Source organism: Lagopus muta, chromosome 4 (assembly GCF_023343835.1).
Source record: "Lagopus muta isolate bLagMut1 chromosome 4, bLagMut1 primary, whole genome shotgun sequence".
NCBI lineage: Eukaryota > Metazoa > Chordata > Aves > Galliformes > Phasianidae > Lagopus > Lagopus muta.
In genome coordinates, this window is record NC_064436.1 from 11,259,425 (window position 1) to 11,286,440 (window position 27,016).

A 27,016-nucleotide genomic window follows, 5' to 3' on the forward strand; every position below is an offset into this window, starting at 1 on the left:
GGTCAAAATTGGGATTTAGTCTCTCATCGATCTCGCAGTGACCTTCTTTTTGTTGGCTTGCTGTAGAGAGCAGCTACTCGTAGTTCCAGTACTCAGATTAGAAGTGAGAAGTTTTGTGACCGGTGCAAGAGGGGCACCAACAATTTTTGAAAGTAAGGAGGCTGAAAACTGCATAGGTTCTTGGAGGTGTTTGGTGGGTAGTGGTTCTGCTTCACTTGTTGGAAAAGGAAAAAAGTGTAGCATTGGGATGCAAGTACAGTGGATCCACAGCATCTTATAATGCATCAAATTGTCCATCCCCAGGTTTTTCTACTGGTATCTGTGGTTGATTTGCATCTGTGTAGAGTATTCTTACATTTTGGCCTACTGAAAAGAGAGTGATCTTTTCTTTAAACTATGAGACCGACTATAAGGATCCGAAAATGTTCCTTTCTACCTTTTCTTTAGCCAGCCACCTAAGCTGACCTGGGATTCGGTCCCCTCAGAAGACTTGGGCAAGAAACAGAATAGAGGCTGATTGATGGTCGGGTCTAATCTTGAAACATTTTTATGCAAGCTTATTACAGACCTAGTTTTGTGATAATGTGACTAGCCATGTGGATTCATTAGGATTTTAGTTCTGGTGGTTTTTTTGGTCAGGGTATACTTGCATAAATGCAGAATGTACTTTCACAAAAGCTTAGGGATGAGTTTCCAGTTGATATTTCTAACATCTGCCTTGAGGCTTTCATTTAGTAAGTGCTTTGCATAAAAAGACAGAAACATTGAACTAAGCAAACAGGACTGTTCTTTATATGGAATTAATACCTCTTATTAAAAAAAAAAAAAAAAAAAAAAAAGGGGGATGGAGTACCCAGAGAACACAAGCACCAATGCACCTTTGCACCTTAGAAAAAGCAGAAAAACCAAGCATCAGAACGTGAGAATGTTTTCATTTCATATCTCAGATTAGCTGCAGTTGTACGACCTTCTGTTTCCTTCAGAAAGTCTCACTTTTAAATAGCATCAATTTTGCTGGCTGCGGCCTTCTGCTCGGAGCTGCTGAAATAACTTGGCCCAGCCTACTCCCATTTGGTTGATCGTTGGCTAGAATTGTATCTGTTTTAATCACGTATTTATGTCAGACTGTCATTTTTGCTAGGTCTTTTCTTTTTCCCTGCTTTGTAATGAATTGAGTACTTGGTGTTATTGTTGCCTGTGTGCTTTGTTCTTTGAAGTTTTACTTTGATTTTTCATGTCTTTCTGACAAGACTTCTCCCCAGAATCTTCAATTCCAGGAGGTTTTCTCTGTCTCTGCCAGCGAGCAGACTGGGCATGCACTGGAAACTGGGAGGAGACAGAACCCAAAATGGCATAAGGATATTCCATACCATGTGGTACCATTTTTATAAGTAAAATGTGGGGCAGGTTGGTCAAGGGGCTTGCCATTGCTGGGCACTGGCCAGCTACTGGTGAGCAGCTGTGTTGTTCATCACTTTCATTCTTGCTTACTAAACTGTGTCTATCTCAACCCGCAAGTTCTTGCGCTTTTTCCAGTTCTCTCCCCTGTCTTGCAGTGGGGAGGAGCTGAGTAAATGGCTGCACTGCGTTTATCTCCCTGCCGGCTTAAACCACAATAGTAACTTTCTTTTGCTTCACAGTACGATTCACTTCACTTGGAAATAGTTTGTCCAAAAACTGCATCTAAGAGTTGACTCCTAATGGTATTGTACTGTTGCCGTGATACAGGGTCCATGGCAACTTCAGGAGAGTTATGCTGAATAATGAATTAGGGGTGAATTAGTGCTACAGTTAGAAGTTACACTGAGAAGTAAATTGTATTCAGAAGCCTTTGGGTCTATCGTGTGTTTTTACAGGTATCCTATTAGGGTTATCAAGGAATACTCCTATGATGTTCCAAGTTCTGTACAGCTGCAAGACCAATTTTATTTCCTGTCTCTATAGAGAGGTTTTGGCTGGAATGTTTTTTTAACAATGCTTGACTGTATCTGAATGAAAGATTCGGGGCTGACACTTCATTGAATCTTAGCTTTGAAGCAAAGAGTCTTCTCTATAATAAAAGAGGAAGAGAGAAATAAGCTATCCAGGAAGAGAAAATAATTTTACCATAGAGACGATCATCTTCTGAGGCCCACAAGGATCTCAACACCACACACTGCCTTGCTCGACGGCCAGGTTCGATGAGGCTAGGACGGAGATGCTATTTTCCCCCCCCTCTCTAAAACTTCTCTCGTCTCCCACCAGCCCGTATGATCTGACCTGATGATTTTTGAACTAATAAATGTTGACGCTGAAACATCCCCAACTCTTCCCGTGTGCCTGATTTCTTCCTAAAAGTCACGCTTCTCCTCACCAGGGATCTTCCACCTAGGGTTTTGAGTGCTTCTCCTGGGAGATAGAGTAAGAAATCGGAAGGGCACCGTGTGGTGCTTCCCAGCCCTCCATTCTGCCTGCACTGTGGGGAAGGAGTGGAGGAGAGCAGGTAAAAACCTGCACCCAGGGGCCTGTTAGATGAGTACAGGTAGCTAAATGAATAAAAGGGGTGTAATCAGCTACTGCTTACAGTGCCAGGGTGCCGGTCGGCACTGGGCTCTCCTGTGCGGTGATGGAAAACAAGCAGTAGAAAGCATGAGTTGAAAAATCCTATTCTGGGGAAGCTGAACATTTCTGCCGTGTTATTCTTGTTTTCAGAAACTGAGTGCCACGATCGCGGTGTCAAAGCCGATTCCCTCCGTTCCTTGGAAATTTCATGTCACAGCTGCCATCCCAGCAGCACTGTCCCGGCGTGGGACGGGCAGCTCCGTGCGCCCATTAACAGCAGATTGAGGCAGGCGCACCTGCGGCGGAGCGACGTATCATCACGGTGCGTGCAGCGTGCTGGGACGCGGGCTCTGCCTCAACGAGCAGCTGGCGCGGACGAGCACGCATGTGTGCCCCGGCCGAGCTACCAGCCGGCTTTGCCTGCGCACCCGTGACGCCACCGCGCTGGTCCCGCCTCCTTCCCCCGCCCCCCCCACCGCGCGCGGCCCTCAGCACGCGGCGCTCCGTTACCGGCCCGCACAGCCGTTCGTGCGCGCGAGGCAGCCCCGCCCCCGTCCGGCTGTTGCGTGGCCGCGCTCGCGAAGGCGGGTGCGAGAGGAGCGGCGCCAACGGCCGCCCAAGGAGGAGGAAGAGGAGGAGGCGGCTCGCGACGCGCTCGCTCCCGCCGCGCCGCACGTTGAGGCCGGGCTCTCGCGAGAGCGGGTTGCCGGCTCGGTTCCTGGTTGGTGGGATCCCGCCGAGAAAGCCGGGGCGGCAGCGGGACGGGCCTCTGTCGCCGGTCGCGCACCGGGCTCTGATCGCAGCGGCCCGACCCCGCCGCCGGGCCGCCCGCCGCGGGCGCGCAGCCAGCCGGGCGCTGGCCCGGCCCGCGTCCCGCCCGAGCGCCGTCTGTGGAGAGGGATCATGTCCGCCGGGCAGCAGGGACCGCCGCCGCCGGACGAGCCGCCCGCGCCGCCGGGGGCCGGCGGCGGAGAGGCGGCGGGGACGGCTCCCGCCGGGCCCGCTGGAGCCGGCGCCGCGATGGAGGTGAGGCGCGTTTCGGCGGCGGCCCCGCGCACCTCGCCGGAGGCAGGTGCCCGCCACGAGGGCCGGCGGGGCGGCCCGGGAGACAATGGAGGGGCGGGCGCGGGGCCGAGCCGTGCGTCGCGGCGCCTGCGGGGGGGGCGGCCCGCCGCACCCGGGACGGCCGAGCCGCGCGCAGCCATCCGCCGCCGCGGAGGAGCCGGCCGGCTGGGGCTGACTGAGGCAGGGCGGGGGGTCCTTCACCGCCGATGCGGTTCGCGGCCGCTCCCGCGTGGGTTCGCCTCGCGCTGCTTCCGAGTAACGCTCCCCCGCCGGACGCTTCGCTGGCGGCAGCGAGTTCGCGGCGCTGAAACTTGGGCGCTGTGAAGCGGTCTTTAACTTTTTTGGGGAGGGGAGGGAGTTGCGGAGGGGTTCTTGGCGCTTTTTTATTACTGTTTTGGCAGCAGGTGCTTATTGCGGCTCCTAGAGATGTGGGTTTTATCGCGGCTCTGTGTCCGTGGCTATAGGAGGAAACCGGTCGGTCCTGCTCCCCGCGCGGAGCTCTGAGTCACGCCGCCATCCCAGCGCCTCGCCGTGTTTTCCAGATGAGCGAGGAGCCGCGGCGCTGTGGGAAGCGGGTCCTGCCGCAACCTGCGGGAACGGGGCGCCTCCGGGCTGCGGCTGCCGCGTGGGAGCTGCGAGGCGCGGGCTCCTTCAGGGCCCGCTGGTCGGTTCCTTCTGCGCGGGGAAGGGAGAGCCTTCTGCTCGGCGAAGCTTCTGTTCGGGCGGGTCTCGGTGGTCCCGAGCGCCTCGGAGGCACGGCGGCTTCCTGCTCTCCGGCTGAGGCTTGTAGCTGTGTGAGCAGCTCTGGCGGCGTGCTGCCGTGCCCCGTGTTCCTTGCTGCAGGCGTATCTGCAGAAAGAGGAATTTGGCACGGAAGTTCCAACGGCCCTGTGGTGACCGGCTGTCAGCTAAGTGCAGCGGGAGGAGAATAGAAAGGTTCGGTATAAGGTTAGGAGACCTTTTGCCCTAACTCTGCCTTCTCTGAATGTTGGCCGACCTGCCTTAGGGTTGTTCCATTTCCGTGGGCTGTACCTGCAGAGTTGTGCGAGGAGCCGCCCACAAACACCCCGTGTTTTGCCTCCCTTTGTTTAGTGGTGTTTTGTACTTCTGCCTTTGTTCTCTGCTGGCTGGGAAGGACTGCGTTCAGCTCTGGCTGGGCTCAGCCGAACAGATGGTTAACGAGATGGTTAACGGCGGTTCTGAGGGCACTGTGTGCTTGTTTCTGTTTCTGAGCGTTTCAGGAACTGCTGTGCAACGTGCTGTTTTAGTGCGGTTTAGTGGAGAATGGTTGCCCTGTCCTTTGGGGTCTGAGAGCAGAAGGTGAAATAATTACGTGTGGGAGATGATGGGGAAAGAACTAACCTGGTTACAGGCACGACAAGGACAAAAACACACTGGTCAGAAGGCACAGTGGAAGGCACTGGGTGAAGGATTTGGCAGGAATGGGCTGAAGGGAGGACTGCCCTCCTGCCAGCGTGTTCTCCTATTAGCAGCGGTGGTGTCCGTGGTTATCAGGACTTCTGTTTGACACGGACGGTTGTTTGACTTTTCAAACCAAACAATAGAAAAGTGCGGTTTCTCTAAATTTCTGTGCTGTTTTCAGGACAGAGCTGCAGCCCAGGTTCTTATTTGTATTTGTTCCTTTGATAGAGTACGATGAGAAATTGGGATATGCTGGAAAAAGGAAACACTGGGAAGCGCTCTTCCTTCAGGACCAGAGCTAGTTCTTTCCCCAGCACTTCCAGGAGCCGGCTGTAGGAGGCGTTGGCTCAGCACTCTGAGGTGGCCTGCCGAGCTGCTGCACCGCAGCTGGTCCCTCATCCACCCGGGTGGGATGCAGTTACGATAGAGCTGAAGTGGGTCAGGGAGGGCGAGCTCTGTCCCACACCCTGTGGCAGGGATCTCTGATCCAGCTCCAGATCGCTTTACTGTAATACGAAGCTAACTGTATCAGAGCAGCGAAAGGTGGATGTGCCATCTGATGTGGATAGATGGTAGTTTGCAGCGAGCTTATTCTCTTTGACATAGGTATGTTCTCTTACTCAGAAAATAAGTTGTTTTTAATTCTTTTTCATCTTAGGAATCTTTTAATGATGCGTCACCAGGAAAACCAAAAGAAATCCAGGAAGCAGATCCTACATATGAAGAGAAAATGGTACGTATCACTGGGAAATGCATACAGCTGTCCTGTACTTAGGCACTTGTTAGAATAGACTTAGTGTTCTGCTCTTTTTATATCTCGTAACTGGCTTTGTAAGACTTCGTTGGGTCATTCAGAAATATCTGAGTAATTTAAAACAAATAACCCCTTCCCACCCACCCACCCACCTGAACGCGCGCACGCACACACACACAAGAAAACCAACAAAAAAAACGAAACCCATTTTTATTTTTATTTTCAGCATTCTGTTCTGTGTTTCCCTGTGGTGGTCTATGGTACTAACTGTGAATGTGTTTTGCTTTGTCTCAGAAACATTGAGCAGCTTTGAAGTGCCCCAGGCTTATCAAAATCATGTAATGAGAAGTATTCCAGTGTCTTAAATTTAAGAAGTGGAAAAGGAATTGGTTGCGTTGCTTTTGAGGTTGGGTGTACAGTTGTAGACAAGGAGGATAACAAAGAGTTGATCATTCCCTTTCTCAGTCAGAAGGATTCTCTCTTGGTTCCTAAATGGCTGCTACTTCATTTTCTTCAGTATGTGGCATCAGTTGAAGGCTAGGATCTTTTACGTATCGCTGTTCAGCACAGGACAACAATCAAATTTGTTTTTGAACTGCAGGAGTAGGAGTCTTCTGTAGGAAAAGTACATGAATTTTAATGTGAGGAGTGTAAAATGATTTTTAAAAAAAAGGGGGGGGGAACATAAGGCTTTGAGTGGTCACTGTGTTCATTCTCAGTTGAAATGTTCTCTGGCAGGGCACTTCAGAATAGGGAGTTTCTTTCAAGCAGTACAGTATATGAGTTAAGTAAATAAAAGTTAGCTTTGAAAATTCGCAGGAGGCTGAGAAGAGGTTTGCTGTTTAGTGTGAGTGCTGACTGTAAGCCTTCTCCAGCTCTTCAGCCCTTTCACATTGTTTAGACTGAAAGGGGTTTTATTAGCTTTTCAGAATTGCAATTTGTTCTTTATGAAGCTCCAGTTTAGATTCCTCAAACTTGAGAGTGGGTAATTCCATGTCTCAGATTAGATAGGAGAAAATGTCCTATATTTCCTTCCATGATATCCCAAATGTAGGAGATACAGCCTTCCGCTCCTTAACGTTGTCTCACGTTTTCTTTCTGTGTTCCTTCGTGTTTTCCCGCTCCTGATCCCAGTGCCTGTGAGTACATGTGGAATTTCTTCATAGCAAAGCGAAACTGATTCTTGTCATCTGCTACTTCCTGTGTTTCTTCTTAGCACTGAAAATAACCCAGTCTTCTGCTAATTTCTTTGTGCTACTTCCTAGTAGAAGGCAAACTTGGATTTGTTTCCTCCAGGCTGTAAATAGACACGACGACAAGGAAGACTGTATTTTACTGTAAAAATAGTCAGAAGATGCACTGTAAAAGAAAACAGGAAAAGTTTCTCTGTCTCTGTCGGTTGAAGAACAGCTCAAGATTGTGTAGTGCAACCTATTCTTGTCTGTGTCCCGCCTTAAAGATACAGACAACATTTGTCAACTCTTAAGGGAACGCCCTGAAGCACCTTGAAAACGGTTGTGACGTATTTGTGCGCCGCCAAAAAATTATGGCCATTTCCTTGCTAAATGTGTTAGAAAGAGGAAGCTTCCAGAATGCATTTTGTATTTATCTTTCGTGCACCCAGTGGAACAAACAAGGGTTGGCAGCTTGGATAGCAGTAAAATCTCAGCTAGTTTAGACTTCAGAAACAGTTACAGTGTAAATAAAAGCAGTCGATGAGGAATAAACAGGAACTGTTTATTGGCTGTGGATTTCAGCTGTGTCAGTCAAGCTGTAACTGTGGTTAGAGTCCTTCTGACTCCTCTAGTACATAGAGGATATTCTTGTCTCTTCTCATCCCATCTTTCTGTTTTTCATGTAGCACAGGATCTGCTTCAAGAGGCATGTACTCAGAGGGCTGGCATTGCTCTTGCTAAAGTCAGGAACGCGTTCCTTTTTACCAAGAAATGGCTTCCTGTAGCTGTGCATGTTACTAAATACCAGGTTACGTTGTGGCAGCCGGCAGAAGGTCTGAGTGGTTGCTTTTAAAATTGGAGCTGCCTTCTGTTTTTGTTGCCTATTCTAAAGTTCCTGTAACCTCAGGATGCTTGGAAGATATGTTGATTCCAAACAGTCTCGGAGGCTCTAAACCTTTTAGGTATTGTCTCCTGAAAAAAAATCTTTTTTGTGCAGCAAAAATGGTGACTCGTATCAAGGGGTGCACTCTGTCATCTTGGGCTGAACGTGTGTTATGGCCCTTTATTGCTGAAATCGGTTTACTGGCTCTAGCGATGGGCGTTTCTGCTGTCCCAGCCCCTTTTCATGCCAACTCTCATACTTATCTGACACCACACTAAGCAGCTAGGGTGCTACTGTGATAGCAGAGAGAATGGTTGCTGCCAGGTTGGTGAGGTGAACGAGTTCGGTGCAGAATTCTGTGCGTGGTGGGTGGGCGTACAGCTCTGGGAATAGGACAGTAATTTTTAATGGAAGGAGGTTGTTGAAGGGGCTGTGCTGCCTTGTTTAGCGACACTCGCACGCTCCTAGTACCAGTCAGAATTCAGTCTTAGGGCAGGTCTGTTTGACAGCTTTGATCCTAACACTGGCAGCAGCAGCTAGCCGTGACTTAGTGAAAGGATCTGTCAGCAACAGTTACGTTGCCGATGTTAATCATCTCTTTTTTGTTATTGTAGGTATGTATTTGAAGATATGGGAATTGTTATTGTTCAAAAAGCATTTGTTGTCTTATCTTTTAAATGAATGCATATTGTAACGTCTCACACTTCTTCTGCTTAATTTCCCTTGTCAACAGCAAACAGACAGAGCAAACAGATTTGAGTATCTGTTGAAGCAGACTGAGCTGTTTGCTCACTTCATTCAGCCTGCTGCTCAGAAAACTCCAACTTCACCTTTGAAAATGAAACCAGGACGTCCACGAATAAAGAAGGATGAGAAGCAGAACTTGCTGTCAGTTGGCGAGTGAGTGATGACATGTAGATCAGCTTGTATTGTAATTAAGGATTTTATTGTGTTTTAGAAGCATAAGTTAACCCTGTCAGCTTTTGTCCCATTTGGGTGTGTTTTACACTGTACAACTGTGGATATTTTTCCCCGACTACTTCGTAGCTTGTAAATTGTCTAAGAATTCTAGGAGTTACAAGACATCTATGGAGGTGGCAAAGTACTGTCACAGTTGAAAGTATTCCAGTACCTAGAGAAGCTGGGGCAGAAGAATAAAGCAGTCACATCTGTAGCTTGTAAGAGTTCATGAGTAACACAATGTCACTGTCTTAGAGGCACCTTGAAAATCGCATCTACAAAAGTGGATTGCCTTCATTGCAGCTTGTATGTCTGCACTGCTTCTGCAGCTTCTGGCAGATGTTGCAGAACCTTGAAGCACAGGTGTCATTTCCTGGCTTGTAGTTCAAGACCAGTACTGGTGCGCAGTGGCTTTGTGTTTTTAGCCCTTTCATTTGCCCTAACACTTGACCTTGCTCACAACGCGAGTCACAATCTAGCAGGCATCCTATCATAAGAAGCTTCTGTTCTAAAGAGTTAAAAGCATTTCAATTCATCAGTTTACCTTTAGAGTTCTCTTGAGAACTCTAAATTCACCTGAAGAAGCGAGAAGCTTCTTCAGGTGTTCATGCTTACCCATTAAATTTTGAAATAGTTCAACCGTAAACTTACTTCTTTCTTGCACTTTCAGCTATCGCCATCGTAGAACAGAACAGGAAGAAGATGAGGAGCTGTTAACAGAAAGCTCCAAGACAACCAATGTCTGCACTCGGTTCGAAGAATCTCCATCATGTGCGTTTCCTCTTCTATTTTTTTTCCCCTACCCAAAGTGTTTTCCCCTTCAGAAGTCAAGCCTGAAAGTCAAGATTAAACAGGAATTTATTTTCATGCTAGTCAGTGAGAAAAAGAGTCAACTAGGTATGAGGAAAACCAGCACCACTCTGATGGAACAAAATAGGCTGGCAGGGGAGCTTTTATATTCAGGCTAAAAAGATGGTCCAGTCAGTCTTGTCCTTTAGAAATCCATTTGGTATACCGTTGTTACTAAGAAAGAGCTAGCTTTAAGTATTCTCACAGTTCTAGCTCTTGTGATTCAGCTTGAAGTACAAAATAGCATCCATCTATTTGACAGAGAAATTAATTTTCTGCTACTTTAACGTAGCGCTCTTGTAACGTGATGGAAAGCTCAGCAATGACGGGACAGCAAGATCCCAGGCTGCAGCAAATGAGGATTCTCTCTAACACAACAGCTGTGGACATAGAAATAAGGGGAAAAAAAACTGCTTACCTTCAGAAGGTTTTAGGCACGTAGGGATCTCCAGAGTGATTCCCTCCCCTCCACTGCCAGCCCTTAAGTGAATTCTGGGAAGGGATGGATCCTGGCTCCACCCCTTCCAGTCACTCAGGTACATTGCATGCAGCTGAGCTCCCCTGGGTTGGCCCCGCCTTCCCGCCAGGTGCTCCATCACTGCTTCAAGCCGTGACAGCATTTCCACTGCAACAGTGTTCTGATTTTGGGGGGATCATAAAATTGGAATATCTGTATAATTTGTGTCGTTTCCAAAATCAGAAACAAAATTAGCCTTTCACTGTCTCCAGTCTACTTTGTCCTTGGAACTGCATATTTACCACTTGAATTAGTTCTGTAGCTTAGGTGAATGTCAGTTGGCACGCAAGGAAAGGTGAAATTCTTTGGGACAAATCTTCCCAAGTCATCGAATGGCCTGGGTTGAAAAGAGCCTTTAAGAACATCTAGTTTCAATCCCCTGGCTGTGGGCAGGGTTGCCCGCCACTAGATCAGGCTGCCCAGAGCCACGTCTAGTCGTGCCTTGAATACCTCCGGGAATGGGACAGTCACAGCCTCTTTGGGCATCCTCTTACCACCACCCTCATTCTTTGTCTATTCTTTTACATCTTTTAGATGTTAAGTGGGGAAAGCTGCGTGATTATCAGGTCCGAGGATTGAACTGGCTCATTTCTTTATATGAAAATGGCATCAATGGTATCCTAGCAGATGAAATGGTATGTATGGAACCTGTATTTCTAGTGGGGGGCTTGTGAACACCTGTAAAACAATGGAGTTTTAGTACAGCTGTGGACGTTTTTTTAATTCTATTTTTAAAATACAACATGTTTTTCCCAATTTTGTTTTTCTGTTTTAGATTTCTAATCTTAATGCAATTTCACAGGTATGTTAATTCAAATAAATGCGGACACTTTTGTAAACAGACATGCAAAGAGGAATCTGTTAAACTTTAGAAAAGTGAAATTAGGGTGAGGCGTTCCATGGAGTGATACATTCTTTTCATTTTCTCGACGTCACAACAATCTTGTTGTGGTATTATGAGGCTGCCCTTGCAAAGAGGGCATCGCGTATGAAAAGAGCAAGAAATGCGCACACGCTTTTTGTTCCTAGGATACGCAGCAGAGACAGCACCGTATGCATGGCCTTTGTGGATTGATGTGCCCAGCAGGAAGAACTGCACCAGTGGGAAACTTTCCAGGATAGATGTAATCAGGGACTAAAATGGTATTTTACACCATGGCCGTGGACAACGCAGTCGGTGCTGGCCGTAGTATTTTTGCTCACTCTTGTTCTTTTTCCCTGAAGGATGAGAGACAGAGGGAAAATAAATTCCAGCGGTTTGAGAGGCAGACGGACTTGTGTCCTTGAAGTGATTTTAATTGTACCGATTTTTATGAGGAGCTGATAAGGGAGAAAAAAAAAAAAAAAAAAAAAAAAAAATACCACCAGAATTATATTTTTTATAATGCATTTCTCACAACTTCCCGATAGCTGCTCTTCTGTATAATAAAATTTCTTCAAGGTAAATTAGAGGCAAATAACTTCAAGTTATTATTTCGTGACATTTAATTTTGAAATAGAACAGGAGTTTTCTTCAGCATACCTGCTTTTGAACAGAGGATTTTCTTTACTTAGTTCCGAGTGGAGTGAGCTTGCATTAACAAAGAAGAGCGGGGAACTTTTTAAGTTCTTGCATTTGTGCTATTCCAAAATCCGTTTTGGATTGAGGCGTTCAAATGTTTATTACTAAATATTTTTAGTTTATTTATAATAAGTTATTTTGAATTTATTAATACCTTTCACGTTGCCTGTAAACACCTTGCGTATCTCACAGCAGGTGGAAAGTGGTCATTTTGAAGGCAAAGACTTGAATTTTGGAAGCAAAATGACTTGCATTCATGTTTGGTTTTGTTTTCTTGTTTCTTAAATTCCATTTATCTGTCTTGCAATCTTTTGAATTATTTGGATAACGTGGATCATCTGGGTTTTGAGCATTTTCAGTTTTGTTTTAATTATAGCGACGTGGTGAAGATGCAGGGTAGCTGTTGAATAGCCAACAGTGCTTAAGAAAGTCATTCTGAAGCAGCTCAGTGTCTGGTTTTTTTCTTTTATACGTTTACCTTACCAGTGTCTTCGCTTATATGCTTAATTTCAAGTTTAAGAGAATACGTATGTCAGTTTACAACATTGACATCTAAATAAATAAGCTGAGCGCACCTAATCTACAAAAATAAATTGCTCCAAATATTGCTTTCTTAACTATTTAGAAGGTCTTACTTGAAGAAAAAGACAGACTTCTAACTCCAAAATTCCACATTTGAAAATGCTGCTCTAGGACTTTTTCTATTGTAAAGTTGGGGGAAGATACATAAGCTTCCATTAACTGAAGTGTTGATGCTTTTTGTTGTCTTTTAATGTATCTTATCCGCTTGCTGAGGCTGCTGCGTTTTGTATGGCGTTCTCTGAGCACCCTGCTGAGCTTTTTAAAGGTGTTTGCAGAGAGATCTCGTATTCCTGACATGTTAATATCTTTTAAAGGGTCTTGGGAAGACACTGCAGACAATCTCTCTCCTTGGATATATGAAACACTACAGAAATATTCCTGGTCCTCACATGGTGTTAGTTCCCAAGTCCACCCTACATAACTGGATGAATGAATTCAAGAGATGGGTACCTACGCTTCGAGCAGTGTGCTTGATAGGTGACAAAGACCAGCGAGTAAGTTTGGATGTTATTACTGTTCCTGTATTCACACGCAGTAAATCCAGCATGCGATCCTGCTGCTCTTACCTTTCTTTCACAGGGGAGGAAATTGGATTTCTAGCTGTTGAATAGTTTAAGACTCACAAGCGCTTCCTACTTAAAATATGACCGGCTCAGAATTCACACGTGTGTTTTGCAGCTGTGGCTTTGTCGCCTTACGTTTCTTCCCATGTAGAGCAACAGAAACAATTAAAATGCTTTCATTTGTGTGGTTTCAGATGCCTCTGGATAGAAGTCATTTGTTTTCTGCTCCATACGGTTTATCGTATGGAGCGTAACTGGTTTTTAGGAGGGCTGTGGGCTCCCATCGAGGAATGGTTTCTGGAAATGTTGGTCACCTTAATGTTGGAAAAAAACTGCTAATCCTATTTGCCTTGAATTGTGTCAATTAGAAGATACGGTCCAGCTACTTACGGCCTTAGTATTTCATTCATTTGTTTTTTGTTACTTCAAGTATCGTCAGTTCTTTGCTAGTTTTTCAGCGAAGAAAATTTGTGTTTTGAAAAGCACGGGCTGTGATGGCACATCATAGATTTGTCAGCTGGATTTATTTATGGAGGGAGTAATTGCTGGTGGCATTAAACTCACACTTTTGGCAGCAGAATTTTTAAATTATTATTTTAAGGGCACTCGGGTCTACTTTTGATGTTTGTTGGGTTGGAAATGACAAAAATTCTGAAACTTTGAAATAGCTTTGGAAGTCAGCGATCCAGATCTGGTACTCTGAGTTTTGCAGCATGTCTTTTTAGAATCCCAAAGTTTGATTTTGGCTGCCTTTCTCCCGGACGTGAGTTAACCTCTTAACAACTGTATGTCCTTATAGTGGTTGTACGTTAAATGAACTCTGTCACCTTTCCCAGTTTAGCCGCAATGGTTTTGTCCGTTCGTTCTGTTTTTAATTTTGGCAGCGTTACTGTTCTTTCTGTTTTAGTTTTGACAAAGCCTCACTAAAGAACTGTCACCTTGCTGTCTAGGCTGCCTTTGTCAGAGACGTGTTGTTGCCAGGAGAGTGGGATGTCTGTGTCACGTCGTATGAAATGCTTATCAAAGAAAAATCAGTATTCAAGAAGTTTAACTGGAGATATTTAGTCATAGATGAAGCCCACAGGATTAAAAACGAAAAATCAAAGGTAATTTATGCTTTTACTGATAGAGGCTTTTTTCTGTGTTGCTAAGTGACAGCAGTAGTAGTAATGTATTTATAATCACTGCTGTCTCAATCTCCTTCAGTTATCAGAAATAGTGAGAGAATTCAAGACCACAAATCGGCTGCTGCTAACTGGAACTCCACTTCAGAACAACTTACATGAACTCTGGGCGCTTCTTAACTTCCTTTTGCCAGACGTCTTCAATTCGTCTGAAGTAAGTCTTCCTTGCCATTAGTGAAACTAATTTGAAAATAGACCTCATCATCTGTGCGTGTGTAGTTTGGATTATCAGTTATTTATAGTGATCGATTGACAGTCGGTAAGCGCTTCCAATATCGTATCTTGTACCAATAGTAGGTAAACTAAAGTTTCCAGCTTCGCCGTTCCTAAGGGCTACTGTGAGCCCTGCAGATCCGAGGTGTTTCACAGAATCACAGAATCACAGAATTGTAGTTGTTGGAAGGGACCTCCAGAGATCATCGAGTCCAACTCCCCTGCCAAAGCAGGTTCCCTACAGCAGGTCGCACAGGTGGGCATCCAGGCAGGTCTTGAACATCTCCAGAGAAGGAGACTCCACCACCTCCCTGGGCAGCCTGTTCCAGTGCTCCGTCACCTCACTGTAAAGAAGTTCTTGCGCACATTTGTGCAGAACTTCCTATGCTGCAGTTTCCAGCCATTTCCCCTTGTCCTGTCTCCACTCACCACTGAAAAGAGTCCGGCCTCGCCATTCTGCCCCCCACACCTTAGATATTTATAGACCTGGATCAGGTCCCCTCTCAGTCTCCTTTTCTCAAGGCTGAACAGACCCAGATCACTCAGCCTTTCTTCATAGGAGAGATGCTCCAGGCCCCTCACCATCTTTGTGGCCCTCCGCTGGACTCTTTCCAAGAGATCCTTGTCTTTTTTGTACTGGGGAGCCCAGAACTGGACGCAGTACTCCAGATGAGGCCTCACCAGGGCAGAGTAGTTTCAAATTACACTGTGAAGATGATCTCTACTGCGTATCACAGTAGGCTTAAATATTGGTAAAGCAACTCAGTTCTTACCTTTAACTGGAAGTCGCCGTATTATTTGTTTCCCGTGAACTGGGAGATGTTGTGTAGTCCACGGTGGGCTTCACTAAGTAGTACTTATGCCTAGCAAGAGAACTGCATCAGAATAGTGTTTCATTACTTCTTTGTGACAGCTGTAGAAGCGGAAGCCTCGTGACGCTAGAATTTTACTTCAAATTTTTTTTTTTTTTTTTTTTTTTTTTTTACACCAAAAGGGGCTTTGTGGTTATTTATCTGCTGCTTAACAGAATTGCTTGAATTGTATCTATTTCCCATTATAATGATAGTGCACCTTGGGAGAACAGCTCTTACATGTCAGTTATTTTGTTGATGCAGGACTTTGACTCATGGTTTGATACGAACAACTGTCTAGGGGATCAAAAGTTGGTGGAGCGTCTCCATATGGTAAGTGTCCGTGCTTTTTGTGTGTTACATTTACCTAAGTTAGGTTATAATTTTTCTAATACTTCTTGTGATGAAATACTAGGCATAACAGCTTATTCCAGAAACTGCGTCCGGTTTTCAGAAAAACTTAAAGGATGTCAGTTTTTTGGAAAAAAAGTTGTTTTCCAGAGAGGAAGAGTATATTCTTCTGGCTCTCAACGTTCTGAAGATACTCGCATTTAAAACGTTAGCTTTCAAGGCACTGCTAAGATTTCAGTTAAGCAAGGTTTTAAAAAAAATCACCTAAACGTTCAGGAGCCTTCTACTAAAATACTGAAAAATTTTTACAAGTCTTGTCCTGAAAGTCACGACCTAGAAGATTCAGAGTCTTCCAAAGGAAACTGATATATGTTTCCATATATAATAGCTTGCCTATAGTGATTGTTTTTTCAGATGATCGGGTTAAAGCTCTGGCATTGGAGGATGTAGAGGAGAGAATATCTGCAGTGCTGTTACTGATTGGTTCAACGTTTAGTTTCCAAACTACAGTTAATGATGCAATCTCTTTCAGGTCTTACGACCATTCCTTTTACGTCGCATTAAGGCTGATGTAGAGAAAAGTTTACCTCCAAAGAAGGAAGTGAAAATTTACGTGGGTCTCAGCAAAATGCAACGAGAATGGTAATTCAGACACTTGAGCGTGCTGTGGCAGAGGCTTAGAAGGAACGTGCTGTTTGTGACTTGGTTATTGCACGGAACTCGATTTAATTCCTTACACTATACTAGATGCCTGCTTTATTTTTCTTGTGACACTTTTATGAAGATAAAAATGTGCAGATAAGAGTGAGTTACCCAATGAAGTTAGAAGGGGTGAGCTTTTGAATACACCATGTTATTTAAATGAAGGACAACTTTGTTTTATAGTTTCAAAAGGGTTTATTTCTTTCTTTCATGTAGGTATACAAGAATCTTAATGAAGGATATAGATATTTTGAATTCTGCTGGAAAGCTGGACAAAATGAGACTGCTGAATATCCTAATGCAACTGCGAAAATGTTGCAATCATCCCTATCTCTTTGACGGAGCAGAACCTGGTCCACCTTACACAACAGATATGCATTTGGTCACCAACAGTGGCAAGATGGTAGTACTGGACAAATTACTACCAAAGCTGAAAGAGCAAGGTATGCATCTCTTTGTTGTCGTTTGGGTGTTGTTTAGTTCAGGGATACAAACGAAAATCAGTACTTGTTAGAGTCTTCATTCAAAAGCAGCATATGTTATAAGGGATCATGGTCGATTTCTAAGCATCATACCAGCTTCTTGAGCACTGTATCTTAAGTAGTTGACAGCGCCTTCATAAATAACTGAGTCAATAGTCCGTTACGGCTTTTTGTGACTTGGAAGGGGTTTTTGGTCTGCTAAAGTTGGTTTTCCAGCTAAGGTGAGGCTGCAGAAGCATCAGTCGGTTTGGGTTTTAGGTTTGGTTTCTCAGCAACGTTGGCTGTGTGTAACTTAAAGATGTGGTACGTTGGCCAACACTTCGGTTCGTCGTCACATACCACCATTTCAGATTCCGAGTCTTCACCTTAGGTTCAAGTCATATCCCATGTGAAATGTTGTTCTTTCAGGATATGACTTTGAACAGCATGTGAGTTGTTTCAGTGGATTCCTCAAGGCAAACTTGGGGGAACACATCAGTTATTTTATTTTATTGTTTTAATTTTAACATTTCGATACTATGGAGAAAGCTATGGAGCGCATTACCGTTGAGTCACCAAAGAAGTGGAGGAAAGCATGCGACTGGGGAGGCACTGCAGAAAAATAGAAAATCCAGACCTCAGTTACTTGCCCTTGGTATCCAATGAATATTCATAATGATAATATATATAAATAACAGCTGTGGTGATCTGCGTCTTCTGTATCACTCTTGTCCCAACTAGATATCATTTGAACAGTAAATACACACTGTTCTTAGAGAATACAGAATTGTGTTTAAAGCTGTGGGAATTCTTTGCAGTACTTGACAGCAACTTCTGCAGCTTTGCGTTTTGTAATCGCAGAAGGGTTTGAAGTCACGTTGGTTTGCTCATTCTTTCACATTCTAGTAGTTGCTCAATGAAAGGAGCATATTTTTAACATATACTATTTTATGCATACGTAGTACTGAAAACGTCTTAAGTCAGTCTTTTCTCGATAAGTTCTGCTGTTCGTAATACATGCAACTGCCCTCCTTCCCTTTCTGATTCGGCCGCTTGGGGTGTTCGGTGAAGCTGAAGCTTTGGAGAAAACATAAAGGCTTTTTACCCCAACCAGGTTCACGAGTCTTAATCTTCAGCCAGATGACCAGAGTCCTGGATATCTTGGAAGATTATTGTATGTGGCGAAATTATGAGTACTGTAGACTGGACGGACAAACACCTCATGACGAAAGACAGGTACAGAAATATTTTGCTTACATAAAAATAGCATTTATAACAAATCCGGTTCAACTGATGGTAACGTTTCTCTTTATTTAGGCTTCTATTAATGCATATAACGAACCTGGTAGCTCGAAATTTGTCTTCATGTTGAGTACACGGGCTGGAGGTCTTGGAATCAATTTGGCTACCGCTGATGTTGTAATTCTGTACGATTCAGACTGGAATCCACAAGTAGATCTTCAGGCTATGGTAAGAACCGAGACAGAAATGTTCTTTTTTCCTCCTGTAACTTTTCTGAAAATGTGTGTGTTATACAAAGGTGGCATTTTTAAGTTTGAAATGAAACATTTAAGCATAGAAGTAGTATTTTTAAGACTTAGTTTTCAGTTTCAGTACAGCTTAGTCACGTTTGGGCAATGCAGTGATTTAAGTGGGGGCAAAGGCCATGGTACTCTTAGTAGTGTTTAAAAGTAAAGTAAAAAGAACTGCTTTCATTAAAAACTAAACTAATGGCACGTCTTAAGTCCACGACTATAGATCTTCCTTCTTTGGGGAGTCAAAATCAATGTATTTTCACTGTCTCCACTGAAACCTCGGAAACGAGGCGAATAAAAAACCAAATTGCAGTTTTAAGAAATGGTTTCTGGGCAGTAATAAAAGGGCAAGCTTCTGTTCACAACCATCTTTGATTTTCTGTAATTGTCTTTGGAGTGGATTTGTGTGCATCTCCAGACACTGACAAACAAAGAGCGCTAATGATTAAATAAGGAAGTAGAGACGGTACTTAAAATCTTACCGTGTTAACTGGCAGATGAAGTCTGTCACTGACAGAGCTTACACTTTTCTTAATTGTTGCAGTTAAGCTGTACGTTCTCAAGTATTCTAGCAAAAATAGCTTAAAGGAATGATGAAAACTGTGCCTGGAGGCCACAGTGATGTAGTTCAAACTCCCACTAAAGGTGTACGTTTGGAATACTAATTCTTGTAGCGGTTAATGATTTGCCAGTCAGGTGAGGTTGCATTGTATTTTTTTAATTGAAATATTCATAGCACAACTGAACGATTTTCAGAAAGGTAGCTCTTGGTCAGTACAGAGACATTTGCTAAAGTGCTTTGGTTTTACAGAAAAGGTTATCTAACGTCATGAACAACCTGTGTTCCCCTTTGTTGTTTAACCAAAAGAACCCCGGGCTATTTTGAGGAATTGTATTTACAGATGTGCTTATTGTTGATATTGCTTTAAAAAAGAAACAAAAAAACCCAACACCAACTTGTAATGCCAACTTGGGTACTCACGCTGCTGGATTTTCTATAAAGAGGCAGCTAACCTACGCTATTCTGTGTTACCAAGTAGTGTATTGAAACTAATGAAAATGCATGACAACTATATATTCGATTATATATTTAATATAAATTATATATTCGAGTTAACAAGCAAGCATTTTTGTGGTGTTATTTTGCCTAGGATCGAGCTCACAGAATTGGTCAAACAAAGACTGTAAGAGTGTTCAGATTTATCACAGACAATACAGTGGAAGAAAGGATAGTGGAGCGTGCAGAAATGAAACTCCGCCTCGATTCCATAGTCATTCAGCAAGGCAAGTATCTGGAGGCAATTAATGAAGTTTGTACACAGGATGAGTTATTTTATTTCGTTTTATTTTCAACATTGAAAATAGTGAAATCAAGTGAATGTTAATGGGAATGTTGCTTTTGCCTCAGCTGTACTCTGAAGACGGAGTGCAAAGACCCGATCCATTTGAAAACTTACAACAGGGGTAGGCTTCTCCTCATTAACTTTTTGATTATTTTTCCAGAAATAAAGCAGTTATAGACAGATGTCATTTTTTTAATTATTCACTTGTTAAAAATTAGTCTCGAAATGGAAAAAGCAATGCCTCGGTTTTATTTAATACGCAGGGAGAAGCAATGAGGATATTTAACCTTCTAGATTACTTTGCTTGGAATCAGAGGCTTAACTGTGGAAAGATCATTCAACAAGGTTTTGTCTTGAAATTGTAAAACAAAAACAAAAAACAAACCATGCACCATAACATAAAGCTTATATAGAAGGTCTCACAGCCAAAACCATTCCATGTACTGTAAAACAAAATGTCTGTCATTCTTGGCTAGATTTTGCTGGCTTTTTATTTATTCATTTTTCTCACGTGGAGTTTCCCTGCATGAGGTGCATTTTCAAGCTAAGGCTAAGAGGAGGGGGAAGTCTTCCACTGTTCGTCCTTGTGTTGTTACCTGCCAATGCTTTTCTCTTAGGAAGACTGGTGGATCAAAATTTGAATAAACTTGGGAAGGATGAAATGCTGCAAATGATTCGACACGGAGCGACGCATGTGTTTGCCTCCAAGGAGAGTGAGATTACAGATGAAGATATAGATCACATTTTGGAAAGAGGTGCAAAAAAGGTGAGATAAATGAAAAGAAAGGCTCTTCCCTGTAGACTTAAATGAGGTGTTAGGAGTATATTGCCGGATGACAACCTTGTTATAAGCTGGAGAAAATACGGTTGTTCTTTGCGAGAAGTTTTGTACTGGTCGTTGTTTTTTCCTACTGTCGCAACTGAGCTTTGTAATGAGGTACCTTTCAAAGTCGTTCATGTTCTTTTCTCTCTCACCCGCCCCCAGACTGCAGAAATGAACGAAAAACTTTCCAAGATGGGTGAAAGCTCACTCAGAAATTTCACGATGGATACAGAATCCAGCGTATATAATTTTGAAGGGGAGGACTACAGAGAAAAACAGAAGGTAACCTTTCTGCTTCTTTAGAAGGAAAGTAGTGATTCGTAAGATTGTACCATACTTTAAAACGCGTTGGTTAAAATACAATAGAACTACAGAAACAATTTAGAATGTAAATTATTTACTGAAATAGAGGTACGCTTCATTTCATATAAAATGAATCTGATCTGAATCTTACACAGGACTTAGTCTTAATAGTTCTTGGGGGTGGTAGAATTTTAATACTGTTGTTATTGTTATTTCCCAGATGGCATTTACAGAGTGGATTGAACCACCTAAACGAGAAAGAAAGGCCAATTACGCCGTGGACGCTTACTTCAGAGAGGCTCTTCGAGTCAGCGAGCCAAAAGCACCCAAGGTGAGTTGACTTGTATTAAGAATAAATTGTTCAGATAGACTTGAGAAGTTAGAGCTGAAAGCAAGAAATTGGCCTTAATTTATTAATATCACTCTGTTTGCTTGCACAAATTGGGGAAGCACTCGGAGGGTTTGATTTTAGAAAAATCGAAAGGTTTTGAGACCATCTTATTTGAGGAAAGAGTAAGAGAGGGATGAAACCTGTCATGTAAGAGTTCAGGAGGGTAAAGACTCGACTTTGCTGCTTAAGCAGCGGTCGTTTTTCTTCACCTACGCACTGTGCACGCCTTGGTGCACATGGTGAGTCTTCTTCCACTATTCTCTTCCCCAAAGACACAGCCTGCTCTCTCTCACCTTTTTACTTCCAGAAGTCCTCGTGTTGTAGCGGACTCTTGCACGGTGTTTTAATGTAACCTTCTTTTAAGTAAGGACAGTATGTTTTAGTAGAAATAAAGGGGTTTTTTTGCTCACAAACTAAGCTCACAAACTGAGTTTGCAAATCTGGCTGTGAACAGGAGACAAATAGAATCACGTTATGTTTTTCAGGCACCACGGCCTCCAAAACAGCCAAATGTACAGGACTTTCAGTTCTTTCCTCCACGACTCTTTGAACTACTGGAAAAAGAGATTCTCTACTACAGGAAAACAATCGGGTACAAGGTAACAAAGTTCACTCCTTGCATCAATACACTGGTAGGAATGTACGTCCTGTCCCACCTTTCACATTAACTTAAAATCACGTTGGGCTGAACAAGTGAGCAGGTTGTATTAACGGAAAGCTACTAATGTCTGTGAAAAGTCACCAGGTTTTACTAAATGTAAAACCTTTCAGGTACCTCGTAATCCTGATCTTCCGAATGCAGCCCAAGCGCAAAAGGAAGAGCAGCTTAAGATTGATGAAGCTGAACCTCTTAATGACGAAGAACTAGAAGAAAAAGAGAAGCTTCTCACCCAGGTACGGTTGGTTCTTTAATGATACCGATGTCATCTGAAGCTAGGTTTGTTTTGTACCGCCTTATAGGAACGTGTCTTTGTCATTGATTTCCAGATGCCACATTGAAAGTAATTAAAGCGGCCGCACGTTTTAGTTTGTACTACTGAATAAAAAGTGTAACGCGAGGTTTGTAGCGATGTGCCAAGATAGCTTTTTGAAGGATATCTACCTACCAAGTTAGTGCATTCAGAGTACCAGACCCTATCGACCTTCTGTGTATTTCCAAGCCTAATGACTAAGACCTACTCGGTGTCCGAGTCCGGCTTCGCAGGTTTGCACAGACTGCAGCCTGTGACATCTTTTCTCTGTTGTGGAACCATGCAAACCAGCAGCAAAGCTGCACGTATTCCTTTCCACATAATGTGAAGCGTGTTCTTTACTCGCCACTCTCACATGTAACTACATGCTGTGGGTTAAAGGGCCAAGTTTCTGAAACTATGACTAGAAGTGAATAACGTTTTATTCTTTAAGAAGATATAAGCTGGGCAGCTACGTGATTATTAGCTCGTGCGTTTAAGTGATTCAAAGTAGATAAATGCCTGTTTGTCTGGGTATTATATTTTCACCGTGTATTTTCTGGGGGTAAGACAAACTGTTGTTCGAGTAGTAGCGCAGTGCAAGAGTTGCTATTGAAAATTGGTGCAGTCAAACGAGCTGTGGTGAAATCATCGTGCGGCTGACTTTGTAGCAGTTTTTAAGGTTAATACTAAGTGCAATTAGCCCGTTTTGGCAGTTGATAACTTCAGCAGTGCTGTTTCCATCCTTACCGAGTAGCATCTCACAACAGGCGTCCTGAGGGCAAGAGACCAGAGGTGACACAGGAGGCTGATGATATCCGAGCGGTCCTTGGGCTGAACAAAGCCGTTATAGAGACTACTCGCTTCTCCTGAGGGATTTTCTTAAACGGGTTAACTTATACCTGAATAATTTTATTATCTGAAAGTAGCAATAAGAGAACCAGTGCCAATCCTTAGGCAGTTTCTACAGTGTCGTCGTTCTACTAAGGTCAAACAGCAGGAAAAGCACAAGTTTACACTGTTGCTACGATGCAAGTGTTACTCTCAGGCGTTTTAAAAAATTCTGTTAAGACAAACATGGAAACGGACGAATCCTGAACTTGCAATGTTTGCTTTTAATTTCTGCAAAGGGATTTACTAACTGGAATAAGAGAGATTTTAACCAGTTCATCAAAGCTAATGAGAAGTGGGGCCGTGACGATATTGAAAATATAGCACGAGAAGTAGAAGGAAAAACCCCGGAGGAAGTCATTGAGTATTCAGGTAACTTATTTTTCAACTACAGTCCAGTCTGTATCTGATGCTGCTTTTCTAGTTCGAAACGCCTGTGAACGTGCTGACTGACTTCAGTGCGCTTCCTGTATGGCTCTTTTAAGTCTCTCGTTGGATTGTGCTGATGGAGTTGGGTTCTACTGAGAAAAAAATGTAGCAGGTTTAGCCTCAGCGTGGTTAAAGCTGTACTGAGACCTGCACACGAGCTGTTACAGACCTCCTGTGATATATTCCAATTGGAGAGCGCTGGTTTCAATTCCTCCTCAGTTTTGCGAAAGGCAGCGCACTGCAAAAGCGCTGTTTTCACTAAGCAGTAGCTGTCTCAAATAATTATAGCTTTATTATGTACCTCACACTGTTAAAGCACGAGATGCTGTAAATATGCTGCGAGTGAATGACAACCACTGGCTTTTGTGACCGAGGATCAGTTGGCCCCTTAGCCCTGGCCTGTCAGAGAAGCGGCTTGTGTGGAGCGCAGCTGCACTGTTCAGCATCTACATTACATAATGTGTACATTACACATACGTAGTGGTAGACAGCTGCTGATTCATGGATGTGATGTTTAAACAGTTACTCGTCTTTTAGACACTTTCTTCCTGCCTTTGGCTACTTTCTTACGCTTTCTCACCCCCTCCCTTCCGTAAAGCCATATTGCTGTTTTGCCTCTTTCAATTTTAAGACTTTTAAGATTTTTTTTTTTTTTTTTGCTTTGAGAAGATTAGTTAACAAGATTAGATTTCTGGCCTATGTCACACCTCTTTTAAAATGAAGACTCCTATATCTACCATCTTCAAAATAGTATTTGCAGTACTGCAACACGATTTCAGGCACTGAAGTTAGCTTATCGGGTAAAGGCACAACCTTTTTTATACAGCAGTGAGCTCTGGTAGAAGGAAATAACATCTACTGCCTGTTCAGGCTAACACCTCATTCCAAGAAAAAAATCTAACCGGTTTTTCTTCTTGCAGCTGTGTTCTGGGAAAGGTGCAACGAACTTCAAGACATAGAGAAGATCATGGCTCAGATAGAAAGAGGAGAAGCCAGAATTCAGAGACGGATCAGCATAAAAAAAGCACTTGATACGAAGGTATCTTTGCTGTGTTTCTCGCTGCCCTTATTTCCCCGTGCCAAGGAGGCGATCTGCTGTGCTGTGTACTTACCCAGCCTTTGTTACCAGTACGTTAAGAACACGTCGCTGGGCACGATATCGCTGTCTTCGGTCTGTTCCTCAGCGGTTGCTACCTTTTCCTTTTCTGTAGAAGCGCTGTTCCTTTGCCGGTTCTACTTTTGAATTTAATTGCTTTATGTAGACTAAAAATTCCTATTTTGGCTGATAGCTGTGATGATAATTTCAGGTTTAGCTGCACACGCTTTATTTTTCTTGTGATTTTACCATTCCCGATCAGAAAGAATCCCAGCCAGACCGGCAGATTTCAACCGTTTTCACACGTAGTGTCAGGTCTGCAGTGCGCAGATAATTGAGATTACTGGCAAACTTTTCTAAACCTGCTTGTTTAGATGATATTAATAAAGTCAATGGCTAGAAAACCAACAGTTCCTACGGCGTGGTGATGTTAGAAATCTAGTTTTCTAACTTGGTATCGTTCATCTGCCTGTCAGGATTATTTTGCTTTTATAGAGAACAGTTCCGTGCTCATTCTACACAGTTTCTTAGTTTGTGTAATCTTATTTGTTTTGTTTAGATTGGCAGATACAAAGCCCCTTTCCACCAGCTAAGAATATCGTATGGTACTAACAAAGGGAAGAATTACACTGAAGAGGAGGATCGCTTTTTAATCTGCATGCTTCACAAGCTAGGATTTGATAAAGAGAACGTCTACGATGAATTAAGACAGTGTATCCGAAACTCCCCCCAGTTCAGATTTGACTGGTTTCTCAAGTCTAGAACTGCTATGGTACGTATTAATCTCACGTGCTCCTTCCCTGCGAACACCGCACCGACACACCGCAGTTATACTGCAGACTTACTGAATGGCTTCTGCGAGAGTAAGTGTGTGCATATGTACAATATATTAAATTTTTATAGACTTTTCGACAATTTTAAGATGGTAAAGGCAGTAATCTGAAATTGTCACGGGAGGTGAAATTTAAACCTCCAGTTACTGCCGTGTTTCACAGTCACCGTGAGTTTGAATTAAATACAGCTGTGTTTTAAAAGCCAACATCGGCGATCAAACCCACTCCCGTGTATCCAGATAATGACTATCGTAAAGCGTTCAATTCCTTTTTCTACTTCCAAGGTTTTGCACGAAGTACAAAAAACGTGCAACTTACAGGTATTTCTAGTCTTCTGACGTGATGCTGTTTACACTGCGTAGCTGTCTAAAGTAGTGAGTGACTGTGTTGCGTCATTTAGGAGCTACAGAGGAGATGCAATACTTTAATCACCCTGATTGAAAGAGAGAACATGGAACTGGAAGAAAAGGAAAAGGCAGAGAAGAAGAAACGCGGACCAAAACCATCTTCGGTAAGATTTAAAAAGGTGCCGGTTTGGTTTTGGTTGCGCTTTTTTTTGTGCTGTTTTTGTACCACAGAAAAGCACTTGACGACAGTGAGTTTTTCTAATGGTATGTGATATCTGAAATTATTTTAAAGTAGCGTCCAACAGAAAGCCTTATAGGACAGCGCTAAGAGCTCCTTAAAGTTCACGCAGTTACTCAGCTATTAGCCTCGTGGATGGCAAATAAAGTTCTGGTTCTAAAGTGCACCTGGAACAGAGACGCTCGCCTCGTTTTTTAATCACTGAGTTGGTAGGCTGTGAGTTTACCTTTATAAAATACGCTTGAGATGGGTTTAGTCTTGTCATTAATTTTTATCCATAAAGAAATGGATGTTTACCACAGCAGGATATCTAGGCAGGCAGTGCAAACAGCTCAGTTCGCTTTGAGAACACTACAGATGTGCTTACAAATTAGACATTAGAGCCTGCTTTCACGCTCCTTGCGTAGAGGGCTTGTCGTGAAATGGGCTCCAAGAGCTAGATTTGGGGAACGAGCGCATATGCTTGATAGTAAGTGCTCTGAAGTGCACCTAAACACACAGGTTTGTTTTTGTAAAGGAAATAATCACCTGTTTTCTTGCCTAGTTTTTTGTTGCTAAAAGTGTTGCTTCAAATGGTTCACAGAAGTGGTGCCTAGAAGCATTATTCTATAACCAGGGAAGCTTTGTAATATCCTTACTTGTTTGTAAACATTTTTTTCCTCTATGGAATTATGCCCTTCTGGAGTTGTAAGAATATAAGACAGCCACTATCCTGAGCAGGATGCATATATATCTGCCACGTTACAGTTGCGATTTGTCACCTTTTTAAAGCTGCCCAGGTTAAATCGTCTCCATCTGTTTGGGTTCAGAAGGCGGTGCTTATGGATCTTTTTGTGTCACGTGAACTTACTTGACAACCTTACCTTGCAGGCACAGAAGCGCAAAATGGATGGTACTCCTGACGGTCGTGGAAGAAAAAAGAAGCTAAAGCTGTGAACGCAGAAGTTTTGTAATCACTAAATTTAAAAAGTAGTTCTTTAATTTACGGGTCTTCATAAGATGTACTGTACAATGCTCAACTATTATGTCATTAAAGGACATCGGGTTCATCTGTTTACTGAACTAGAAACATAGTACTTAATGTAGTTTCACTTTTTTAAATGCAACAGCTGTGCTGACTTTTTTTTACCATTAACACTTGAAATAATAAATAGGCTTCATTTATTAATAGTGCTTTACTTGGCTTTCTTTTCATTCATGTTC

The 27,016-nt window shown here is 43.2% G+C and overlaps 1 protein-coding gene across 1 annotated transcript; it reads left to right on the forward strand.

Annotated features, from left to right (window-relative positions):
* Positions 1–2,926: 2,926 nt before the first annotated feature.
* Positions 2,927–26,862, forward strand: SMARCA5 (SWI/SNF related, matrix associated, actin dependent regulator of chromatin, subfamily a, member 5). The gene is given in 25 exon segments (XM_048942044.1): positions 2,927–3,178; positions 3,181–3,567; positions 5,687–5,761; positions 8,574–8,740; positions 9,471–9,571; positions 10,701–10,801; positions 12,624–12,803; positions 13,823–13,978; positions 14,079–14,210; positions 15,385–15,453; positions 16,004–16,113; positions 16,390–16,616; positions 17,749–17,870; positions 17,952–18,104; positions 19,321–19,457; positions 20,134–20,278; positions 20,498–20,617; positions 20,859–20,969; positions 21,515–21,628; positions 21,801–21,923; positions 23,110–23,242; positions 24,220–24,338; positions 24,955–25,167; positions 25,629–25,739; positions 26,684–26,862. Coding segments are annotated over 25 exon segments (3,624 nt in total). The 3' UTR covers positions 26,750–26,862.
* Positions 26,863–27,016: the final 154 nt, after the last annotated feature.